At 38.3% G+C, this 24,457-nt stretch overlaps 1 protein-coding gene across 3 annotated transcripts in view; it reads left to right on the top strand.

The window, feature by feature from the left end:
• ERMP1 (endoplasmic reticulum metallopeptidase 1) overlaps positions 1-24,457 on the top strand; it is a 111,007-nt gene that overhangs the window by 52,016 nt on the left and 34,534 nt on the right. For all 3 annotated transcript variants that reach the window (XR_004054015.1, XM_010365088.2, XM_030919990.1), the window contains 7 exons: positions 302-514; positions 1,385-1,605; positions 5,663-5,837; positions 6,225-6,415; positions 10,073-10,225; positions 12,378-12,580; positions 13,443-13,558. Coding sequence is in view for 2 of the 3 variants with exons in the window: in XM_010365088.2 (XP_010363390.1) it covers positions 302-514; positions 1,385-1,605; positions 5,663-5,837; positions 6,225-6,415; positions 10,073-10,225; positions 12,378-12,580; positions 13,443-13,558 (1,272 nt within the window). In the remaining variant the exon portion in view is untranslated. The remainder of the gene's footprint in view (positions 1-301; positions 515-1,384; positions 1,606-5,662; positions 5,838-6,224; positions 6,416-10,072; positions 10,226-12,377; positions 12,581-13,442; positions 13,559-24,457) is intronic.

Below are 24,457 nucleotides of genomic sequence, written 5' to 3'. Positions count from 1 at the left end.
ACAATTGATCATAGAGAATAGTTCTAATAGAAGGGAAAAGATACAGGCCAGTTGGCTGAGCATCTGAGTGGAGAGGAAATGGAGAAGGGCGGGGGATGGACCTTATTTGGGAAATTTAGTAAGAAAAGTGAGGGAGAGCAGTAGGATGGTAGAAAGTGATTTCTGTTCACATTCTTCCTAACCATTTCTTCATTCAAACAATACATGGTTTATTTCTGCTTCAAATAGTTGTACGTGTAAATCACAAATAGTTGTTTCAGCTTTTTTAAATCTTTTTTCTTTTCTTTTTTTTTACTAATAGGTGACAACATTTTAGCAGTTCTTAAGCATCTAGCTACGTCTGATATGCTGGCTGCTGCTTCTAAGTATCGACATGGAAACATGGTCTTCTTTGATGTGCTGGGCCTGTTTGTCATTGCGTACCCCTCTCGTATTGGCTCAATCATAAACTACATGGTGGTAATGGGTGTTATTTTGTACCTGGGCAAAAAATTGTTGCAGCCCAAACATAAGAGTAAGTATTTTCCTCTAAAACTACAAATACTGGCATTGCTGTAGAATTTTATTGAAGTTTTTCAGTTTGTTTATATCTTCCCAGAAAGCTAAAAATCTTAAAGACAATATTTGCTTTATATTGTAAGAAATTTTTAAATATTAAATTAATGTGCTTATTTTACTTTTAGTCTTGGTAAAGCAGTCAATTTTTATGTATTTAGGCACTCCATAAAAGTACCACATAGAAGCTATTGAAAAATGGTTTGTACAGATTGGCTTCTAATGAAAAGTCCCATTAAAAAGTCCACACTACAGACCAATAGCTAGTATGGACCAGTGTCGCGAAGTATGAGTGAGCTGCTTGTGGTTAAATTGTTTCTTTTATTTGAAATATTTCTGCTTGAAATGTTTCAGAGTCTAAGTTGCTGTGTGCTGTTACGAGATAAAATATTTAGCAGCAATTTAAATAATTCTTTATCACCACTTATTTTTCCCACACTCCTTATCTTATGTTACCTTCTTTTAAAAACATTTTATATGGAACTTTGCCTTCCATTCTTTCTAATATTTTGATACACAAAGCATACCAAAAGTGAAGAAGATTAAGACTACCCTCTTCCTTCGTAAGGAGTGTACCTGAACTATTCCTAGAAGATTTATCTTTTTGAATGTTTAGTATCTAGAGACTCTTAATAAATGTTACCTGAATATTATTATTTGATACCTCCCTTGTTCTTGTAGCCAACCTCAACACTAGGACATTTTCATACTTTTCAAGTACAGTGGGGAGTTTTTTTGTTTTAATGTTTGCCCATTTAGGTCTACTGACTGGTTATACAATTGATTTGATGAAGATGATGATTTCACCTTTTTGTTTTCTCTTCATTAGCTGGTAACTACAAGAAGGACTTCTTGTGTGGACTTGGCATCACTCTGATTAGCTGGTTCACTAGCCTTGTTACTGTTCTCATTATAGCAGTGTTCATCTCTCTTATTGGACAGTCTCTCTCATGGTATAACCACTTCTATGTCTCCGTTTGTCTATATGGAACTGCAACTGTAGCCAAAATAATATTTATACATACTCTTGCGAAAAGATTTTATTACATGGTAAGTGTTTGGTATATCTGTTGATTTCTTTCTGTTGCCTCCGAGGACTGAAGATGAACTTAAGTGGGATTCATTGTGTTTGGCCTTTTGAGTGCTAAAAAATTGCCCAGCATGGTTATAGAAAATGCACCCATGCTGTGTTACTTTTCTGAAAGATTTCTTATTCTGAGGGTAATGTCACAAAATTCAAATGAGGTTATAAAGCTGTACTGTAAATAGTGTTAGGGTAGTGGTGACCGGAAGGCTTGTTAGCACAGCCTTCTACTGTATTTGCTGCAGTGTTTGTAACTATGGCCTGGGCTCACTCACTTTTTTATGTTACTTGAATATCTGTTCTCCTCTGGAGTATAAGCTCCTTGAGGATAGGGATTGTTTTATTTCTGTATCCTCTGTGCTTAGGTAGTGTCTGACACACAGCACTAACACACAGCAGGTATTTGTTGCCTAAAAGAGTGTTGTACTTAAAGTTTTCTCTTCAGTTTTTCCCTCACTATTTTTTCTTTTAACTGTGTATTGTTGATTCAGATTCTGCATGCATGTATGTCATTGGAGTTAAAAAACACATTGCTAAGGAAAACAGAGGGAAGGGAAATAGGGTTCCAAATGATTTATACTGAGAATATTGTTACATTATTATGGTTTCAAATGCATAAATTTGTTTGGCAAAAATAAAATTAGAAATTAAGGATATGGGCTGGGTGCGGTGGCTCATGCCTGTAATCCCAACACTTTGGGAGGCTGAGGCAGGCCAATCACTTGAGCCCAGGAGTTCAAGACCAGCCTGGGAAACATGGTGAAACCCTGTCTCCACAAAAAATACAAAAAATTAGCCAGGTATGATGTTGTGCGCCTGTAGTCCCAGCTACCTGGGTGTCTGAGGTAGGAGGATTACCTGAGCCCATGAGATCAAGGCTGCAGTGAGCTGTGATTGTACCACTGCACTCCAGCCTAGGGGACAGAGTGAGACCCTATCTCAAATAAATAAATAAAATAAATAAAAATTTAGAAAGCTGTAAAATAATAGGTCTAAAAATGAATTACAGTGAAAGAGAGAGTCATGGTTTCACACTGTCTGTGTGAATTAAAGAGTAAGATCTTTCTTAGCTCCATGTAAGCCTACTGTTTTCTATTTATCCTGATAAGAATTAGAATGAGACATGGATAATTATAACCCAGCATCCTTCTACAAGTATGTCTTTGGTATCTGAACCTTGGTCTCAGTTTCAGTTAATGTTGGGATGTGTTCTGTGGAACCCTTCTGTGTTAGCAGCCCCTGCTGAAGAAAGGTTCTTTGAGATTAGCCATCTGCTTATGGTTGAGCTCATATTTTTATCTTAGTGGCTTCAGTTCCCAAAAGAATTACACCATGGGGCTCAATTTCACATGCTTATTCTTAGTGTAACTGTATATAACCAGAGTGTGGCTGACTATTGTTGTTTGGGGCAGAAGTAGGATAGAAATGGGTAATAAAATTTCATTTACTTTTTCTAATTTCGGTTGTCTGATCGTGACACTTTAGGGTAAAAGCACAACAGAAAGAGTGATATGTTCCATTTTCTTTTCACAAATATTCTTTAAGTGCCCAGTGAACCTGGTACCATAAGAATGGTACCATAAGAATGGTACCATAAGAGACTGGGCATGGTGGCTTGCACCTGTAATCCCAACACTGGGAGGCCAAGGCAAGGCAGGAAGACTGCTTGAGGCCAGGAGTTTGACACTGGCCTGGGCAATATAAGTGAGGCCACATCTCTATTTTTTTTTTTTTTTTTTAAATAAGAATGATGCCATAAGAGAGCCATAAGAATGTGATCTCTTTCTTCGAGGAGCTCTCAGTTTCATTTGGGAAGGTGTGGGAATGACAATGATTGCAATATATTGTGGGATGAAGTGAGACTGACATATAAACTGTGCTGTAGGAATATAGGGGAGGCGAGATGAATTTTGCTTGTGGAAGTCAGAGTGGCTGAGATGGCAACATTTGAATTGTTTGGGTTTTTTTTTTTTTTTTTTTTTTTTGCCGGAGACAGAGTCTCGCTCATTCTGTTGCCCAGGTTGGAGTGCAGTGGTATGATCTTGGCTCACTGCAACCTCTGCCTCCTGGGTTCTAGCAGTTCTTGTGCCTCAGCCTCCCAAATACCTGGGACTACAGATGTGTGCTGCCATGCCCAGCTAAATTTTGTATTTTTAGTAGAGACAGGGTTTTGCCATGTTGGCCAGACTGGTCTCCAACTCCTGGACTCAAGTGATCCACCCGCCTTGGCCTCACGAAGTGTTGGGATTACAGGCATGAGCACCTGATCTGAATGGGGTTTTTGAAGCATGTGTTGAAATTTACTAGGTAGGGAACAGATTAATGAGCGGTTTAAGGTGGGAATGTATAAAATGCGTCTGTGTCAGTTAGTGGACAGTCCAGTGTGGTGAAGACAAGGGGGTAGTCCAATAACTGGAAAAGGAGGCCAGGGTGAAGTGGGAGCATGATTCTAAAAATCAATGGGGCCACTGTTAAAAAGTTTTGAACAGGTTAGTGAGAGAATTTGTGATTTTGTAAAAAAACTGATAACAATGTATATAGTGGATTGGAATGAAGCAGGAGTGGGCAAGGGATAAATAGAGGTGAGGAGGAAAATAGATTTCCCTGCCCTGAGTCATACAGAAATGGGAAGGTAGAAGAAGGAGAAACTTTAATATGTCTATTTCTCCATTTCCATCTTTGTATTTATGCACTGTAATTAAAACTTCCATGTTTGTGTGAATAGAATCACTCATACAGATGTTAAAATGTATTAAGTTCATATTAGGCCAGGCACAGTGGCTCACACCTGTAATCCCACGTGCTGTGGGAGGCTGAGGTGGGGAAGATTGCTTGAGGCCAGATGTTCGAGACCAGACTGAGCAACATGGCGAGACTCTGTCTCTGCAAAAAAATTTTTTTTTTTTAAACTTAGCTGGGTGTGGTGGTGTGTGCCTATAGTCCCAGTTACTCAGGAAGCTGAGGCAGAAGAGTCGCTTGAGCCCAGGAAGCTGAGACTGCAGTGAGCCGAGATCACACCACTGGACTCCGGCCTAGGCAACAGAGTGAGAATCTGTCTCAAAAAAAAAAAAGTTTATATGGCAACTTTATTTTGAAGAATGCATAGTGTTACATAAGAAGCCTTGGGAGACCGGACGCGGTGGCTCAAGCCTGTAATCCCAGCACTTTGGGAGGCCGAGACGGGCGGATCACGAGGTCAGGAGATCGAGACCATCCTGGCTAACATGGTGAAACCCCGTCTCTACTAAAATACAAAAAAAAAAAAAAACTAGCCGGGCGAGGTGGCGGGCGCCTGTAGTCCCAGCTACTCGGGAGGCTGAGGCAGGAGAATGGCATGAACCCGAGAGGCGGAGCTTGCAGTGAGCTGAGATCTGGCCACTACACTCGAGCCTGGGCGACAGAGCGAGACTCCGTCTCAAAAAAAAAAAAAAAAAAAAAAGCCTTGGACTTTAAATCTCAAAAAATGTACAAATTTTATAATATGAAAGCATGAGGAATACAAGAAGGGGGCAAAGGTGCAGTACAAGACCAATTAGAGATAGAAAAGACTCATTAAGCCAGACTCCAGATTGCTTTAAAGGTGCTGCAGTTTTCCAGGTGTGGGCTACTGGCGGTGCTACAGCAGTTCGTAATGTTCCTTCATGTTTGTTCTCTAGTTTGCTTGAAACGGTGTTTGGAATTGGCATGAACTGAAAAGCTTACAGAGATGAATGTTTTTTAGGAGAGTCCTTTCTTCTATTTTGGAATACTTCTACTTTTAGCCTAGTAGAAGAAAAGCATAGATTATATGGATCATTTATACTCTATATTGTTAAACTGCCCTTTCTTGTGCTACAATTTGAATTTACTTCTTCATGACGGGGGAAGTAGCTTTGTTAGTGTTTACTTTAAATCGGTTTAAAGAGCAGATGTGTTTAAAACAAAATGTAGCTTTCCTGAGTGATGGAAATTGTGTTACTGTAATAAAAGCTCTTTATGAATGACCCGTGAATGACACTACTTGTGTATTTTTCTTTCTTTCAGAATGTCAGTGACCAGTATCTGGGAGAAGTATTTTTTGACATCTCGTTGTTTGTCCATTGCTGTTTTCTTGTTACCCTCACTTACCAAGGACTTTGCTCGGCGTTTATTAGTGCTGTCTGGGTAGCATTCCCATTGCTCACAAAGCTCTGTGTGCATAAGGATTTTAAGCAGCATGGTAGGGTATTTTTGATTTTAATATACATGGGAGAATACCTTAAAATATTTAAGGCTTTCAAGGACTCTTTCTTTTTTGGTTTTAATGAGTAGGCTTTCTAAATTGTTAGTTTTTAAAAGTTTTCATACCACACAAATTATCTTATGCCTTATACCCCATCCCTTTCTCATGTTTGTGAACACATACTAATATATTACTTGTGTATTTTGCTTAATTCTTACTCGTATTTTATCCTGAGTGAAAGATCCTACTCCAAGTTAACATATACCCTTAAGGGCAAGAGTCACATCTAATTTCTCTTAGGGTACCAGTGCACACCAGTAGTATAAAAATTTGTATCTCACTGTAGGATTTCATAATGTATGCTTTTTTTCTCTTTTTCCCTAGGTGCCCAAGGAAAATTTATTGCTTTTTACCTTTTGGGCATGTTTATTCCTTATCTTTATGCATTGTATCTCATCTGGGCAGTATTTGAGATGTTTACCCCCATCCTCGGGAGAAGTGGTTCAGAAATCCCACCTGATGTTGTGCTGGCATCCATTTTGGCTGGTTGTACAATGATTCTCTCTTCCTATTTTGTAAGAGAAAATGCGTTTTTTCTTTTTCTTCATTTTTTATATGAATATGAATTTAGCCATACTAGATTCTGTGAAATAGTGTTATGTGTACTTTATTGAGAAAATCTGAAGCAGAAGAAATGGTGAATGAGTGTGCATCTTGTGTAAATTTGGTATCGTAAGAAACTGTAGAATAGAGTTTGTTGTTGCTGTTTGAAAATGTTTTGTCTCCCTGTCCTTCCAAATTCTCTGATTTACCTCTTTTCAAATAGCCTTTCAGATACCTGAGTGTGAATTTGTGGAGCTTTTACCAAGTATGAATTGTTAGCGAGATTGCCTGGTGAATGATCCTAATAGTATATTTTGAAATTACTAATTAGAGGCTCATGTTAATAAATACTTGGGTGGTTTTATTAGTGCTGTTAGAGCTAGTGAAGGAAGACTAATTTTGATGAGGCTTTTTTCATTATCATTCCACTACCTTGTTGCTAGCACATGAAAGTTCATTAATTGAGTCTATTATGACACCCAAACATGCCTTCATTTACCAAATAATGAAATGATCCCAGGCCTTGCCATCCTCATTTGGCCATATCAGTGTCCTGCCCTAGTAAGGAGAGTACTGTGTTTGCCATCCCTTTTTTTCTTCCTTTGGGATTCCCAGAGGTAAGAAAAGACAGTGATGCAGAGTTTAAGACCAGATCCCCTATGGGTAGAGTGAGCCCCAAGCAAGGTTTTGCTTTGGCTTGATGTCCATCTCCAGGATCCAAGATGGGCCCCTCCAGAGAAGGCAGGTCTCTGTTTTGTGGCTCTTTTGATGGAAATTCCTAAGAACAAAAAGTAATTATGGAACACTTATAGGTGCACCTTGAAATTCGAGGATAGGGAACCGAATAGGAGGAGGAGCTATGACTCTATTATAGTTCTTTTCTTCATGGAGATGATAGTGAGCCTTTTCACACTGACATAGTAAAGGGCATTCGTTATCCCTTTACTTTGTGGAAGTCAGGTTCTAAAGACAGCAGGTGAGGAAAATACTACACACATGGTCAGCATCATCTGTGGAAGTCCCTTATAGCCAGTAAAGCTTTATATATGTGGCTTTGTGTATATAGATAGCCCTGTAGAATAATTCTTATACATATTATTGTTTGAGGTTGGTTGTACTAGTCTTAAAAGAGATCTGAGCCTTCCAACCATTTTACTTATAGGATAATTATTAAGGATAATTTAAGGATAAGGATAATCCTTACTGGTATTCATATGTATGAAAAGTTCTAAAATGTTCTGTAGGGTTTGCTGCTTTTGGGTTTAATAGTAACCCTTATATCATCTGTATTTTTGATAGCTTTGCTGTTTTAAGGATTGAAGGAGATAGTGGAGTTTTGTCATCTATAGATTAGGTTCTAATCTAATCTAAAGTCAGCTAGTTATGAACTGAATGCCCCCACCCCCATGTATTTGTTAAATTATAGTCATGAATGGGAGCCATGGTTGTTCATAAAAGATGACTCAGATATGGGACATTTAAATTCTTTTCCACTGGTAATATGAAAGGGGGCAAAATGAACCCTGGAGATGTTCATTGTGGAAATGGAAAATGTCCCCAAAGCATGGAAATCTTAGAAACCAGGAGAAAGGATTAAAGGATCTTATCTTCTAAATTATATTTTATTGGGAAAGCTTTTGGAGAGAAGACTGCCTCTTGGAATACTTTAGAAAGCTCACTTAATTTTCATTATAATGTGAAATAGCCCTGCTGCACTTTGATTGCCATGAGTTATTACTCTTTTAATCATTTTCTTATTTATGTGTAGCAGTGTTAATGACAGTGGCTTATTTTCTTTGGGTAATGGAGAATTGAACCACAATGCGTATTTCAGACAGCTTTCCCTTCAGTCCTTGGGGATTTATTAAATATATCTGCTAGAAAGCAATTAAAGTCTTGTCAAGCAATCAGGTTGTTTTTTTTTTTCTTTTTTTGAGATGGAGTCTCGCTCTGTCACCCAGGCTGGAGTGCAGTGGTGTGATCTCGGCTCCCTGCAACCTCTGCTTCCTGGGTTCAAGCAATTCTTGTGCCTCGGCCTTCCTGAAATACTGCATCCTGTGTCACTCTAGGTTCTGAGATGGGTGCAAAATAAAATGATGAGAAGCATGAAAGGGGACTCTGAAATGTCCATTGTGTGCTGATGACTGAGCTGTTTCTGAGTTGTCTCCTCCTGAGCCCACTTGTATCAGCAGTCCCCATTTCAGCTCTCATTCAATCAATATGTCTAACCATGATGACCCAGCAGAGGAAAACTTAAGGACACCTATTAACTGATTGCTTGCTGGGCAGGGTGGCTCACGCCTGTAATCCCAGCACTTTGGGAGGCTGAGGCAGGCAGATGACTTAAGGTCAGCAGTTCAAAACCAGCCTGGCCAACATGGTGAAACCCTGTCTCTACTAAAAACACAAAAAAATTAGCTGAGCATGGTGGTGCACACTTGTAGTTACTCAGGAGGCTGAGGCATGAGAATCGCTTGAACCTGAGTGTTGAAGGTTGCAGTGAGCTGAGATTGTGCCACTATACTCCAGCCTGGGTGACAGAGCGAGACTCTGTCTCCAAAAAAATAAATAAAATTTCACATTCATGTTATTTTTCTTCTTATGGAAATAAGTAGAGAAATAAAATGAAGAAGGCAAAAAGGGGAGCTGGGTTTAGATTTCATGTTTAGAGAATACCAATATTCCATCCAGAGGCATCTGCAACAAAACAGTACTAGCCTTAGGTCACACGTCTCACGTTTGTATACTGTGAGTATACAAAAATAAGACAGAGTACCTGAGGACTTGAGGCTGAGTTAGCAAAACAAAATGTGTCACCCTCTCTGTCCCTCTTTCTCCTGGTATTCACATTATTTAAAATGTGACTTCTTAGAACAATTTCAAATTTCACATAAAAGTTTCCCCAAATGGCTTCCTCAGACCCTGTAAGAGATCTGTGGATGTATTCTGTGAGTCGTGTGTGTCCTTTACAGGCTTTAGTTCAGTGATTTTATTATGATTAAAAATATTTAGGATTTTCTAGATGCCAACCTTGAGACTGAGTCATTTACATTTACTGCCTAGATTTGTTGTTTTGATTGTGTTGGCGTTGATTAATTTGTCACCTAAAGGGATAATATTACTTTGTAATGCAGTTTTTCCTCAAATGCAGGTCCACTGGCAAAGTCTTGAAGGTACATCTCTATGCCAGTTCAGATGAATTTAGTATTTTGACACATTTTAAAGCAGTATGAGTGGAATTTGAGTTTTGTCCAAACAGATCTGCCTAAAGCTTATCTCTGGTTATTTAATGAATAATGTATTACATCTACATTTCTGTTCTTTTTGCCGGTTAAGGACAGCGACAGTCCTCAGTTTCCTTTTTCCTTGTTGGTTTATGGCTGTGTGCCAAAAAGGTGGCACCATCATGGCAGATTGGAGGCATCTGGCATTTTCTTGGTTCTCACCTGTAATGGAACTCTCCTAGAGTTAGTGCTTTGTTTACTAGGTGTTAGAGTATGCTAGCACCTGCTGATAACTTTTCTTCAGGGTCTGTTGTTAATACTTGTTAAAAATAAAGTCAGTTAAAAACACCTTTCCACCACTAGTATAAATTTGTAATATTTCTATGTTTGTGGTTTGTGTTTTAGATTAACTTCATCTACCTTGCCAAGAGCACAAAAAAAACCATGCTAACTTTAACTTTGGTATGTGCAATTACATTCCTCCTTGTTTGCAGTGGAACATTTTTTCCATATAGCTCCAATCCTGCTAATCCGAAGCCAAAGAGAGTGTTTCTTCAGGTGAGCAGTTGTGCATGAGCTATTTGAGATCTGGAAAGGAAGACTTGTATGTTTTGAGCTTCAGTAGTGAATAACAAGCACAACTGACTTTTCTGCTGTTGACCTGTTTAGTCATACTCACCCTTTTTGTGTGTAAGGCAGTGAGGAGAAGACTGTCTGTCAAGAGGCATTCTTATCAGCTAGACATATATCTCCCAGGAGACTGAATTGGAAATGTTTGCTTGTTTTTATTACTATTCAAATTATAAAACCGCATCTAATTGGAAAAACGAGCAAATATGTATTATGGAATAATGAGTTTTTAGAAATATAGATAGTAAAAATGTATACAGGTTGAGTAAAGTCTAAACTATCAACTGGCAAAATACAATTGATATTTAGAAATGCTAGTAAAATTAAGTAACATTCAAAGTTATATGTGATAGTGAAACTATAACTTGGAAAGGGATTAATAAAATGAGTTTTAGGACTTACTTTCTTTTTTCTTTTTTTGAAATGGAGTCTTGGTCTGTTGCCCAGTTTGGAGTGCAGTGGAATGATCTTGGCTCACTGCAACCTCTGCCTTCTGGGTTCAAGTGATTCTCCTGCCTCAGACTTCCAGGTAGCTGGGATTATAGGCACCCGCCACCATGCCTGGCTAATTTTTGTATTTTTATTGGAGACAGGATTTCACCATGTTGGCCAGGCTGTTCTTGAATTCCTGACCTCAGGTGATCCACTCACCTCGGCCTCCCAACGTGCTTGGGATTACAGGTGTGAGCCACCACGCCTGGCCAGTTTGAAGACTTATTTTAGATCTCAGGTTATTCTTCAAATTTTTTAGGCCTGGTACTATAAAGCAGTAAGCCTCAATTCTAGTCATCTCTGTTAGAGATGGCTAAATTGTTAGCTTTTCTAAATTGTTTTTAAAAGTTTTCATACTACACATGCCTTATACTCATCCCTTTCTCGTGTTTGTGAACACATACTAATATATTGTGTATTTTGCATTCTTATGTGTATTTTATCCTAAGTGAAAGATCCTACTTCAAGATAACATATACCCTTAAGGGCAAGAGTCACATCTAACCTAGCCAAACAGAAATGCCAGAGGAATTATACCTAGATAATTATTCAAGGACTTAAAAAATTAAAAATACTTGAACTTAGGAGATTTTGAAAAGGGGCCAGATAACACCTCCTTGTTATAGTCCTGAAGAACACTGTGATAAATTTTATGTGAGATTTTACAATTTGTAAAACCTTTAGTGAAGAACAGATTTTTTTTTTTTTTTTAGGAGGTTCGGTGTGTTTTTCATGATGTACTGTTTTATAATTATGTCAGTAATACTTAGGAAAAGCCGGATTTTTATTTTTAAAAAGTCATTTTCTGATTTGTTTGGGGGTTCTCTTTCACTGTGCCAGAAGTTGGCAGACTTTTCCCGTAAAGGACAAGATAATATTTTGGACTTTGTCAGCAATACAGTCTGTTGCAGTGACTCTATTTTCCAGAGCGAAAGCAGCGGTAGAGTATACCCAAACAAATGAGTATGGCCATGTTCAAATAACGGTTCCTATATAAAAACAGTCAGTGGACAGTTTGCCCTGTTGGCTGCAGTTTGCCAGCCCCAGCCCCAGCCCCTGCCCTGTGCAGTGTTTTTTCTTTTCTTTTTCTCCTGATTGGTATTCTTCAGGCTGTTTTTTGCCGTGAAGAAAGTTATTTCAAATGGAGCATGGTGCCTTTTCATAGAATTCTGTTAGGTACAAGGCTGTCATCTAGTGGTGAGCTGCAATTGCCGCTTTTCTCTGCACGTGAATTAGCTTCATAAAACACTAAAAGGGAAATGAGTGTGTATGTATATATGTATTTGTTTTAAATCCTTATCTAAAAGGAGCTGTAACATTCACGTTTTTTAAGTCTGAAATAGTAAGTTTCAAAAAATTTTATAGGAAACCTAAATATACTTGGAAGATGCAATAAAACAATAATCTATATATCTATTTTCCAGTTTAAAAGAACCCTAGCAGTACCTTAGCAACCCTCAGTGTCTTACTCACTTGCTCCATATCCACATCATTTCTGGGTATTGCCATACTCCATTTTTGTAATTTGGGGTGGGAATGTGGGTGTACTAGTTGAAACAGTTTTTTCACTAGTCTTGTTTTTTTTCAGCATATGACTAGAACATTCCATGACTTGGAAGGAAATGCAGTTAAACGGGACTCTGGAATATGGATCAATGGGTTTGATTATACTGGAATGTCTCACATAACCCCTCACATTCCTGAGATCAATGATAGCATCCGAGCTCACTGTGAGGAGAATGCACCTCTTTGTGGTTTTCCTTGGTATCTTCCAGTGCACTTTCTGATCAGGTTGGTTCATTATTTTTCTGCTTAAGTTGGAGGTTAGTTTGTTCTCAAGTCTTGTCACCATATCAGTACTCTTATCATTTAAACTGTCATCCTTTAATATACAAGTTCAGTGCTGTTTGTACTATTTTTTCTATCATTATGAAACTTTTTTTTTTTTAGTGGAATAAAGCACTCAAAAGAGTAGTTTTGCTTTTTCAAATTTAAAAAAACTTTTCTCTAGAGACCTGAGTAGTTAGAAAAGGTGGCCCTTCTAACTAATATGATAGCTTACTCAAAAACTGTGGCCGGGCACGGTGGCTCACACCTGTAATCCCAGCGTTTTGGGAGGCCAAGGAAGGTGGATCACCTGAGGTCAGGAGTTCAAGACCAGCCTGACAAACCTGGAGAAACCGTATCTCTACTAAAAATATAAAATTAGCCAGGCATGGTGGTGCATGCCTGTAATCCCAGCTACTTGGGAGGCTGAGACAGGGGAATTGCTTGAACCTAGGAGGTGGAGGTTACGGTGAGCTGATATTGTGCCATTGCACTCCAACCTGGGCAACAAAAGCAAAACTCTGTCTCTTAAAAAAAGAAAAAGTTTTCTCTGGGAAGATTTTGTAGCTTGGCAGTGAAGGACTAGATGAGAAGAAATAGGATGGGTGGTGGAATCAAGATCACCTAGGTTACTCCTTTATTCTTAACACTGGGAAGGTTTTATTACAAAATAACCTGAGTTTATTGGAGTTGACATTGCTTATCATGTCTATCAGTTTATTTTCATACCCCAAAATGTGTTCATATATGCTGAACAGTTCTGTGAGTTACAGATAGCCATCAACTAATAAAGCACCCTAAATATTGAAGCTTCCTTTCCAAATAGGAAAAACTGGTATCTTCCTGCCCCAGAAGTTTCTCCAAGAAATCCTGCTCATTTCCGACTCATATCCAAAGAACAGACACCTTGGGATTCTATAAAGTTGACTTTCGAAGCAACAGGTAAGTCATATAAAGTTTTTTCTTCTCTCCTTTACTTCTTAAACTTGTTAACAAGTGGCATGTATGTTTTTCCCTCAGATATATCACAGGAACCAGCAACTTAGGAAAGAGCTTATGATGTTTCTAAAATCAATTGAAGCTGGTTATTACTTTTTTTTTTTTTTTGAGATGAAGTCTCGCTCTGTCGCCCAGGCTGGAGTGCAGTGGCACGATCTCGGCTCACAGCAGTCTCCGCCTCCTGGGTTCAAGTGATTCTCCTGCCTCAGCCTCCTGAGTATTTGGGATTACAGGTGTGTACCACCATGCCTGGCTAATTTTTGTATTTTTAGTAGAGACAGGGTTTCACCATGTTGGGCAGACTGGTCTTGAACTCCTGACCTCATGGTCTGCCTGCCTCGGCCTCCCAAAGTGCTGGTATTACAGGTATGAGCCACCACGCCCGGCTGAAGCTGGTTATGACTTCTTAACAAAAATTTAATAGGCCAGGCATGGTGGCTCATGCTTACTACTCAGGAGGCTGAGGTAGGAGGATTGCTTGAGTCTAGGAGTTCAAGACCAGTCAGGGCAACATAGTGACATCCCGTCTCTACAAAGTTAAAGAAAAAAATTAGCTGGGCTTGGTGGTGCATGCCTGTAGTCTCAGCTGCTTGAGAACTTGAGAGGCTGAGGTGGGAGAATCACTTGAGCCCAGGAGGTCAAGGCTGATAGCACGACTGCACTCCAACCTGGGTAACAGAGCAAGACCCTATCTCAAAAATAAAAATAAAAATTATTAAAAATATATATATTTAAGAATTTATTCTAAATTTATTTAATTAAAAACATTAAATATATTTAAAATATATTAAAACATTAAAAAAATTTTTTTAAATAAAAATTTATTTTTGGAGCAATGTTAGGTTTACAGAAAAATTGAGCAGAAATTATAGAGTTCTCATATCCTGCCCCTTGAGTTTCCCCTATTGTCTTGCATTAGTATGGTGCATTTGTTAAAACTGATTCGCCAGTTTTAACATTGATATATTAGTATTAATTGAAGTCTGTTGTTCCAACTCGGGTTCATTCTTTGTGTTGTATAGTTCTATGGGTATTGAAATATGTGTGATGCCATGTATCTACCATTACAGTATCATGCAGAATAGATTTACCATCTAGAAATGCCCTGTGCTTCATCTATCGCTCTTTTCTTCCCACTCTCCCTAGCAACCATTGGTCTTTTTATTATCTCTGTAGCTTTGCCTTTTCCAGATATTATATAGCTGGAATCATAGAGTATGTAGCCTTTTTAGATTGACTTCTTTCACTTACAAGTATGCATTGAAGGGATCCTCCATATCTTTTTGTGACTTGATAGGCCATTTCTTTTTATTGCCGAATAATCCATTGTGTAGATGTACAGCAGTTATCCATATTTGAATAAGGCTGCTATAAACATTCCTGGGCAGGTTTTTGAACTCATTTGGGTAAATGCTTAGGAGTGTGATTGCTGGATTTTATATATGGTAAGCCTGTGTTTGGCTTTGTAAGAAACTGTCAAACTGTTCCATTGACTAATTTCTCTGTTCTTTTGCCCATACCACAACTGTCATGATCACCATAATTATACAGTAAGTTTTGAAGTTGGGTAATATCAGTCTTCCAACTGTTCTTCTCCAGTGTTGTGTTTTGTGTTTTGCCTTTCCATGTAAACTTTAAAATCAGTTTGTCAGTATTCACAAAATAACTTGTTGGGGTTCTGATTGGGATTGTATTGAGTCTATAGATCAAATTGGGAAGAAATGATATTTTAACAATAATGGCTTTTCCTATCCATGTTGGAATATCTCTCCATTTTTTTTATCTTGTTTGATTTCTTTCATCAGTTTTGTAGTTTTGCTTATATAATTCTTACATATATTTTGTTAGATTTATTTTTAAGTAGTTTATTTTTGTGGGTCCTAATGTATTAATAAATGGTATTGTTCATAACTGACTTTCATATTATTAACCTTGTATCCTGCAACCTTGCTGTAATCACTCATTAGATCTAGGAGGTTTTTTGTTTTTTGTTTTGGTTGATTCTTTTAATATTTTCTTTTCTTTTTCTTTCTTTTTTTTTTTTTGGTTGATTCTTGAAGATTTTCTTTTTTTTGAGATGGAATTTCATTCTGTCACCTAGGCTAGAGTGCAGTGGTGCGATCTTGGCTCACTGCAACCTCCGCCCCCAGGTTCAAGTGATTCTCCTGCCTCAGCCTCCCGAGTAGCTGGGATTATAGGCACATGCCACCACACCTGGCTAATTTTTGTATTTTTAGTAGAGACGGGGTTTCACCATGTTGGCCAGGCTGGTTGCAAACTCCTGACCTCGTGATCCGCCTGCCCCAGCCTCCCAAAGTGCTGGGATTACAGGTTTGAGCCACCACGCCCAGCCTATTCTTTAAGATTCTCTAAATAGACATCATCTTCAGACAGTTTTATTTCTTCCTTCCTGATATCTGTAATTTTTGTTTCCACTTCTTGACTTGTTACATTATCTGGGACTTCTAGTTTGATTTTGAAAAGGCGTCATGAGAGGGGACGTCTTTGCCTTGTTCCTGATCTGGGCAAGCTTCTAGTTTCTTACCACTGAGTATGTTGTTAGCTATACGTTTTCGGTACATGTTTTTTATGAGACTGAGGAAGTTCCCTCTATTCCTAGTTTACCAAGAGTTTTTATCATGAATGGGTCTTGGATTTTGTCAATTGCTTTTCCTGCATATATTGATATGGGCATGTGATTTTTCTTTCTTAGCCTTTTGATGTAATAGATGACATTAATTGATTTTCAAGTGTTGGACTGCTTTGCATACCTGAGATAAATCCCACTTAGTCATGGTGTATAAAATCTTTTATGCATTGTTGATTTGATTTACGAATATTTTGTTAAGGATTTTTGCATCTGTGCTCATGAGAGATACTGGTTTATAGTTTTCTTGTATTTGTTGTTGTCTAGCTTTGGTATTAGGATAATGCTGGACTCATAGAATGGGTTAAGAAGTATTCCCTCTGCTTCTGTCTTCTGAAAAGCTTTGTAGAGAATTAGTATAATTTCTTCCTTAAAAGTTTGGTAGAATTCACTCATGAACCCCTGTAGGCTTAGTAGGTTCTTTTTCTGTGTTGGAAGGTTATTAATTATTGATTCACTGTTTTATAGATATAGGCCTGTTCAGGTTGTCTTTTATGGTGTGAACTTTGGCAGATTGTGTCTTTTAAATAATTGGTTCATTTTATCTAGGTTATCAAATTTGTGGGAATATAATTTGTCTATAATATTCCTTAATTATCCTTTTAATGTTCATGCGATCTATAGTGATGTCCCCTCTTTCATTTCTGATATTAGTAATTTACATCTCTTTTTTTCTCTGCCTGGCTGAAGGCTTATCAATTTTATTGATCTTTTCTAAGAACTAGCTTTTGATTATAGTTGATTTTCTTTATTGTGTTCTGTTCTAGTTACTATTTCTTCTGTTTACTTTGGATTTAATTTGTTCTTTTTTAGTTTATTAAGGTGGAAGCTTAGATTATTGATTTTAAATCATCTTTTCTAATACATGCATTCATGGCTATAAGTTTCCTTCTAAGCACTGCTTATGTTCCATGCCACAAATTTTAAGTTGAATTTTCATTTTAATTTAGTTTCAAGTATTTAAAAATTTTTTCGTGAGACTTCTATTTTGACCCATTTGTTATGTAGAAGTGTGTTCTTTAATCTCCAAATAATTTGATTTTCCAGCTGTTTTTCTGATAATTGATTTCTAGTTTGATTTCATTGTGGTCTGGGAGCATACTTTGTATGAATTATATTCTAAATCTGTTAAGGTTTGCTTTATGATACAGGATGTGGTCTCTCTTGATGAATGTTCCATTTCAAGCAGTATGCTTGAAAATGTGCATACTGCTGTTGTTGGAAGAAGACTTTATGAATGTCACTTAGATCTAATCGATTGATGATGATCAGTTCAATTATATTTTTACTGATTTTCTGCCTACTGAATTTTTGACAGAGGGGTGTTAAAGTCTCTGACTGTAATTGTGAAATTGTCTTTCTCTTTCAGTTGTATGAGTTTGCCAACTATTTTGATACTTTATTGTTAGGTATATACAAATTAAAGATTGTTATGTCTTCTTAGAGAATTGACCCTTTATCATTATGTGTTGCCCCTCTTTATCCCTGCTAATTTTCCTTGCTTTAGAAGTCAGCTTTGTCTAAAATTAATACTGCTCTCCTACTTTCTTTTGAGTAATGTTAGCATGGTATAATGTTCTCCATCCATTGACTCTTAATCTATGTGTCTTCATAGTTAAAATGGGTTTTCTGTAGACAACACATAGTGGGGTCTTGTTTTTTGATCCACTGTGACACTCTGTCTTTTAATTTGTATGTTTAGACTTTGACATTCAAAGTGATTATTAATATAGTTGAATTAGTAGCTACCATATTCATGAACTATTTTCTATTTGTTGCCCTTGTTCTTTGTTCTTGTTTTTGTCTTCCACTCTTTTTCTTCCTTTAGTAGTTTTAATTGGACATTTTATATGATTTGGTTTTCTCTCCCTTCTTAGCATGTCAGTTATACTACTTTTTTTTTTAACCTTTTTTTAGTGGCTGCCCTGTCGTTTGCAATACACATTTACAACTATGCAAGCCCACTTTTGAATAATACTGTTTTGCATCACAGGGAGTATGAATAACTTAAAATAACAAAATAATCCTAATTTCTCCGTCCCATCTCTTGTAACATTGCTAGCATTTATCTCACTTATACAGAAGTGCGTGTGCACATACACAGTATGTACACACAGTGCACACATAGAAGTATACATAACCACATACATTGTTGCTATTATTTTGAAAAACTGTTATCTGTTAGATCAATTAAGAATAGGAAAAATGAGTTTTTATTTTACCTCATTCCCTCTCTAGTGTGCTTTCTTTTGTTATATGTAAATCTGAGTTTCTGACCTATATTATACTTGCCTTCTCAGGTTTAATTGAGCATTGTGTATTGTTCTTTTTTTAATATTCTTACCATAACAATTATACTTATTTTAGTGGTTGCTATGGAGCTTGCAGTAAGTCTGCTTTCAGATAACACTGTACTGCCTCATGGTAGTGCAGATACCTTATAACATAATATTCCCAATTCATTCCTCCCTGGGATTCTATAAAGTTGACCTTTTAAACAATAGGTAAGTCATATGACCATCTTTTTTTCCTGCTGCTTCACTTCTTAAACCTTTTAATAAGTTGCATGTGGTTTTTCTTACCCTAAAGTTTAAGTGTTAAATTGGCCAGCAATTTAGGAGCCGTATATTGTTTCTCAAAGAAGTTGAGACTGGTTATGATTTTTAAGAAGATTTACTGAAAAACTTTTAGTGTCAGATATTGGTTCATTGTCAGATCCAGTAGCATTTGGCCTGGCATTATGACTTTATCTTTTTTGGTACATTTTATTCCCTTTTCCATCTTTAAAACTAGTAGTTAGGCCTTCCAGCTTCTTACGTTTTGGCCTGTAAAACTTCTTTCTAAGATATTCTTTATGGTGCTGCCAGTTAAATCTTTCACATATCGATTTCATTGTGTCACTTCCCTATTAAAAAACTTTTAATGGATTTCCTATTGCCTGGAGAGTAAGTTCAAATTACTTGGCAAAACATGTTAGGTCTTCAGTAGGTCTTCTGGACTTTCTGTATATTTCAGGATTTTTTTCAGTACTCCCCTTGCACTGCATAGCCATATCCAACCCTTATTTGTGCCCAATACACACTCTTCTGGTATGAGTGATACTCTCTTGATACTACCTCCTACCCATACTCTACCCTTCTCTTGGCAAAATATGAAGATTTCTCTGCCCTCCTCTCCCATCATTTCCAATTAAGTGAGCAACTGCCATCCTTCCACTTCTTCCTCCCTTTGTGTATATCTGTTGTAACACTGACCATCTTGTATCACGATTATGTAGTTTATGTCTTTGTTTTCCTTTAGAATTAAAGGGAGGCAGACATGAATGAGTTTTCATTTATCTCTGTATTCTTGGCATCCAGTATAATCACTGGCACTTGATGGGTTCTCAAGACATGTGTTGAATTGTTAAATTTAGCAATTGTTTTTCTTTTAAAGCAGTCTGCTTGGGCTTAGGAGACAGATGCTTGAGAAAGGAGGAGGAGAAATTTCAAGACATACAACAGTTTCTCATCTTCAAAAGCTGTAAAGAGTTTGCTTGTGAGCTGTTTTAAAAAGTGAGCAAACCAGGATGGTCTCTCCCTTTTTAATGTCTTTTTGGGAAGTTATTTTGTGTGTCAACTTGGGTAGACCACAGCACCCAGATATTTGGTCAAATGCCATTCTAGATGTTTCTCTGAAAATATTTTCTGGGTAAGATTAACATGCAAATCAGTGGACTTCGAGTAAAGCAGATTGCCCTCTATAATGCAAGTGAGCCTCATCCCGTCAGTGAAGGCCTTAAGGAGAAGACTGACCTTCCCCAAGGAGAGGGAATGGGGAATTCTGTTAGTAGACTGCCTTCAGTCTCATACTGCGACTTTTTCCTTCAGCCTGCCTGCCTATCCTTCAAATTTTGGACTTGCCAGCCTCAACAATCATGTAAGCCAGTTCCTTAAAATAAATCCCAATCAATCTCTCTCTCTCTCTCTGTCTCTCTCTCATGTCTCTGTACATATCCTGTTGGTTTCTCTGGAGAATGCTAATATAAGAAGTTCACTTCAGCTGTTCCTGTAACTGTTCACTCTATACTTTTTTTTTTCTGAGTACTCTTCACCTGATAGAAAGTTGTTTGGGACTTCCATAAGTGAAAAATATTTTTAAATATAACTTTTCCCTTTGCCTACTTTATTTTTTTAAGGCCTAATTTACATACAATGAAATGTAAAGATCTTATACAGTTCAGTTAGTTTTGGTAAAAGCAGATATATACCCATGTAACCCTCATCTCTTATGAAGATATAAAACATTTCCATCACCCCCCAAAGCTCCTTTATGATGTTTTTAGTCAGTCTCCAGAAGCAACCACTCTGATTTGTACATTCACAGATTAGTTTGGCCTTTTCTTGAATTTCATGTAAATGGAATCATCCAGTATAGTCAGCTCTCTGGGTCTGTGGATTCCATATCCAGAGATTCCACCAGCTGTGGATTGAAAATATTCATAAAAACTCCAGATAATAACAGTACAACAGGCCGGGCACAGTGGCTCACACCTGCAATTCCAGCACTTCAGGAGGCAAAGGTGGGCCCACTTGAGGTCAGGAGTTCGAGACCAGCTTGGCCAACATGGTGAAACCCCGTCTCTACTAAAAATACAAAAATTAGCTGGGCGTGGTGGTGGGCACCTGTAATCCCAGCTACCTAGGAGACTGAGGCGGAGGTTGCAGTGAGCCGAGATCATGCCACTGCACGCCAGCCCGGTGACTCTGTCTCAAAAAAAACAAAAACAAAAACAAAAAAACCAAAATAATACAATAAAAAAGCAATGTGGTGTAGCAACTATTTACATTGTGTTAGGTATTATAAGTAATCGTGAGGCACTTTAAAATATAGGGGAGGATATGTGTAGGTCATATACAAATACTGTGCCTTTTTGTATAAAGGACTTCAATATACATAGATTGGTTTCTATAGTGGGTCCTGGAACCAGTTCCCCACAGATACCAAGGGATGACTGTCTGTAGTGTTCTGGGTTATTAAGCAGAAGGTGTTTGGGATTTAGCTATGTTGTTTAGAGTATCAGCACTTCGTTGCCTTCTGTTGCTGAGTAGTAGTAACTGTATGAAGATACCGTGGTTTATCGTTCTACTGCTGATGGACGCTTGGGCTGTTTCCAGTTGCTGTTAGTTGTTTTTCATCTCATCATTTCTAATGGATGTTTAGTAGTATCTCTTGCATTTCTTTGAAAATTAATGGTGTAGAACACTTTTTCAAGTGCTTATTGGCTATTCATTTGTCTTGCTTTGTTTCTTCATGTCTTCCCCCGGACTTTTGTTTTTTTTGAAAGGGGTTCTCCCTCTGTTGTCCAGGCTGGAGTGCAGTGTCAATTATGGCTAGCTTTAGTCTTGACCTCTCAGGCTCATCCCACCTCGGCCCCCAAGTAGCTGGGACCACAGGTGTGCACCACCATGTTGATAATTTTTTGAAGTATTTTGTAGAGACAGGATCCCACAGTGTTGCCCAGGCTGGTCTCAAACTCCCTGGGCTCAAGCTATCCTCTCGCCTTTGCCTCCCAGAGTGCTGGGATTACCAGCATGAACCACTGCACCCAGCTCTTTTCCCTTTTTAAAAAGTCATGGGCCGGGCATGGTGGCTCATGTCTGCAATCCCAGCACTTTGGGCAGCTGAGACAGGCAGATCACTTGAGGTCAGGAGTTCGAGACCAACCTGGCCAACATGGTGAAACCTCATCTCTACCAAAAATATAAAAAATTAGCTGGGTGTATTGGTGTGCATCTGTAAGCCCAGCTACTTGGGAGGCTGAGGCAGGAGAATCGCTTGAACCTGCGAGGCAGAGGTTGCAGTGAGCCAAGATTGTGCCACTGCACTCCAGCCTGGGCGACAGAGTGAGACTCTGTCTCAAAGAAAAAAAAAAAAAAAAAAAAAAAAAAAATTATGTTTCTTCTTGACTTGTAAGAGTTTGTGTATTCCAGATAAAAATCCTTCATCTGATATATGTTGTGAAGATTTTCTGCATTCTTTTTTTAATGTTGTCTTTTGATGTGCAGAAGTTTTAAATTTCTCTGAAGTCCAGTATATCAGGATTTTCTTTCAGGATCAGTGCTTTTTATTCCTCTAAAAAATCATTGCCTACCTAGTGGTCACAAACATAGATTCTCACGTTTCCTCCTAGAAGCTTTACAGCTTTAGCTTTTATATTTAGGCCTGTGATCCACCTTGAATTAATTTTTGTGTATGGTCTGAGGTGTAGGGGTCAAGGCTCTTTTTTTCCTTTATGGATATCAAGTGTTCCTAGCACCATTTTTTGAAAATACTTTTACCATTGAATTGCTTTGGTGCCCTTATCAGAAATCATTTGACTGTGTATGTGTAGGTCTATTTGTACACTAGTTATTACACTTTTAATTATAGAAGCTTTATAGTATTTTCATGATTGAAAGCATTAAGCTCCTTTGTAGTTTTTGTTTTTCAGTATTTTCCTTGCTGTTTTTGTTTATCTTCCTTACTATTTTCTTTTTCATATGAACATCAGTAATAACTTACCCAATTCTAATATAAAGCTTATTGCTTATTGGTATTTTTGGAGTATCATAATAAATTTATAAATTACCTTCAGGAGAATTGATACGATGTTGAGTCATCCTATCAGTGACCTGGGAATGACATTTCGTTTGTTCAAATCTATTTTTATGTCTTTCAGGGGTTTTCCCCCTATAGTCCCAGCACTTTGGAAGGCTGAGGTAGGCAGATTGCTTGAGCCTGGGACCAGCCTAGGCAATATAGTGAGACTCTATCTCTACAAAAAAAGAAAAAAAATTAAGAGTGCTTGTGCACACCTGTAGTCCCAGCTACTTGGGAGGCTGAGGTAGGAGAATCGCTTGGGCATAGAATTCGAGGTTGCAGTGAGCTATGATTGTGCTACCATACTCCAGGCTGGGCGACAGAGCGAAACCCTGTCTGAGAGGTTTTTCTCATCTAGATTGTGTTGCTGTTTATAATTGAGGGCATCTCTCTACCATTATATCCTCTGATTATTTTTTGTATGTGTGAAGGCAGTTGATTTCTACATGTCAATTTTATATCCTACTACCTAACTGAATCTTGTATTTTTTGAGTTAGTTTAACCATTGATATCCTTGGGTTCTCCAGATATACCGGGGTTCACAAACTTTTTCTCTAAAGGGCCAGTCTGTTTTTATGCTGCTCATAAAGACATACCCGAGACTGGGCAATTTACAAAAGAAAGAGGTTTATTGGACTTACAGTTCCATGTGGCTGGGGTGGCCTCAGATCATGGCGGAAGGTGAAAGGCAAGGAGGAGCAAGTCACATCTTACATGGATGGCAGCAGGCAAAGAGAGCTTGTGCAGGGAAGCTCCCGTTTTTAAAACCATCAGATCTTGTGAGACTCATTCACTATCACAAGAACAGCACGGGAAAGACCTGCCCCCAAAATTCAACCACCTCCCACTGTGTTCCTCCCACCACATGTGGAAATTGTGGGAGTTACAATTCAAGATGAAATTTGGGTGAGGATGCAGCCAAACCGTATCATTCCACCCCAGCCCTTCCCAAATCTCATGTCCTCACATTTCAAAACCAGCTGTGCCTTCCCAGCAGTCCCCTAAGGTCTTAACTCATTTTAGCATTAAAAGTCCACAGTCCAAAGTCTCATCTGAGACAAAGCAAGTCCCTTCTGCCTATGAGCCTGTAAAATCAAAAGCAAGTTAGTTACTTCCTAGATACAAGGGGGTACAGGCATTGGGTAAATACAGCCATTCCAAATGAGAGAAATTGGCCAAAACAAAGGGGCTACAGGCCTCATGCAAGTCCGAAATCCAACAGGGCAGTCAAATCTTAAAGTTCCAAAATGATCTCCTTTGATTCCATGTTTCACATCCAAGTCACATGGATGCAAGAGGTGGGTTTCCATGGTCTTGGGCAGCTCCATCCCTGTGGCTTTGCAGGTACAGTCTCACCCCAGCTGCCTTCACTGGCTGGCGTCGAGTGTCTGTGACTTTTCCAGGAGCATAGTGCAAGCTGTCAGTGGATCCACTATCCTGGGGTCTGGAGGATAGTAGCCCTCTTCTTGCAGCTCCACTAGGCAGTGCCCCAGTAGGGACTCTGTGTGGGGGCTCCAACCCCACATTTCCCTTCCACACTGCCCTAACAGAAGTTCTCCATGAAGTCCCACCC

Source organism: Rhinopithecus roxellana, chromosome 16 (genome assembly GCF_007565055.1).
Source record: "Rhinopithecus roxellana isolate Shanxi Qingling chromosome 16, ASM756505v1, whole genome shotgun sequence".
Lineage (NCBI taxonomy): Eukaryota > Metazoa > Chordata > Mammalia > Primates > Cercopithecidae > Rhinopithecus > Rhinopithecus roxellana.
The sequence above is the reverse complement of the archived record's forward strand: the minus strand, read 5'-3'. Positions and strand labels throughout refer to the sequence as shown.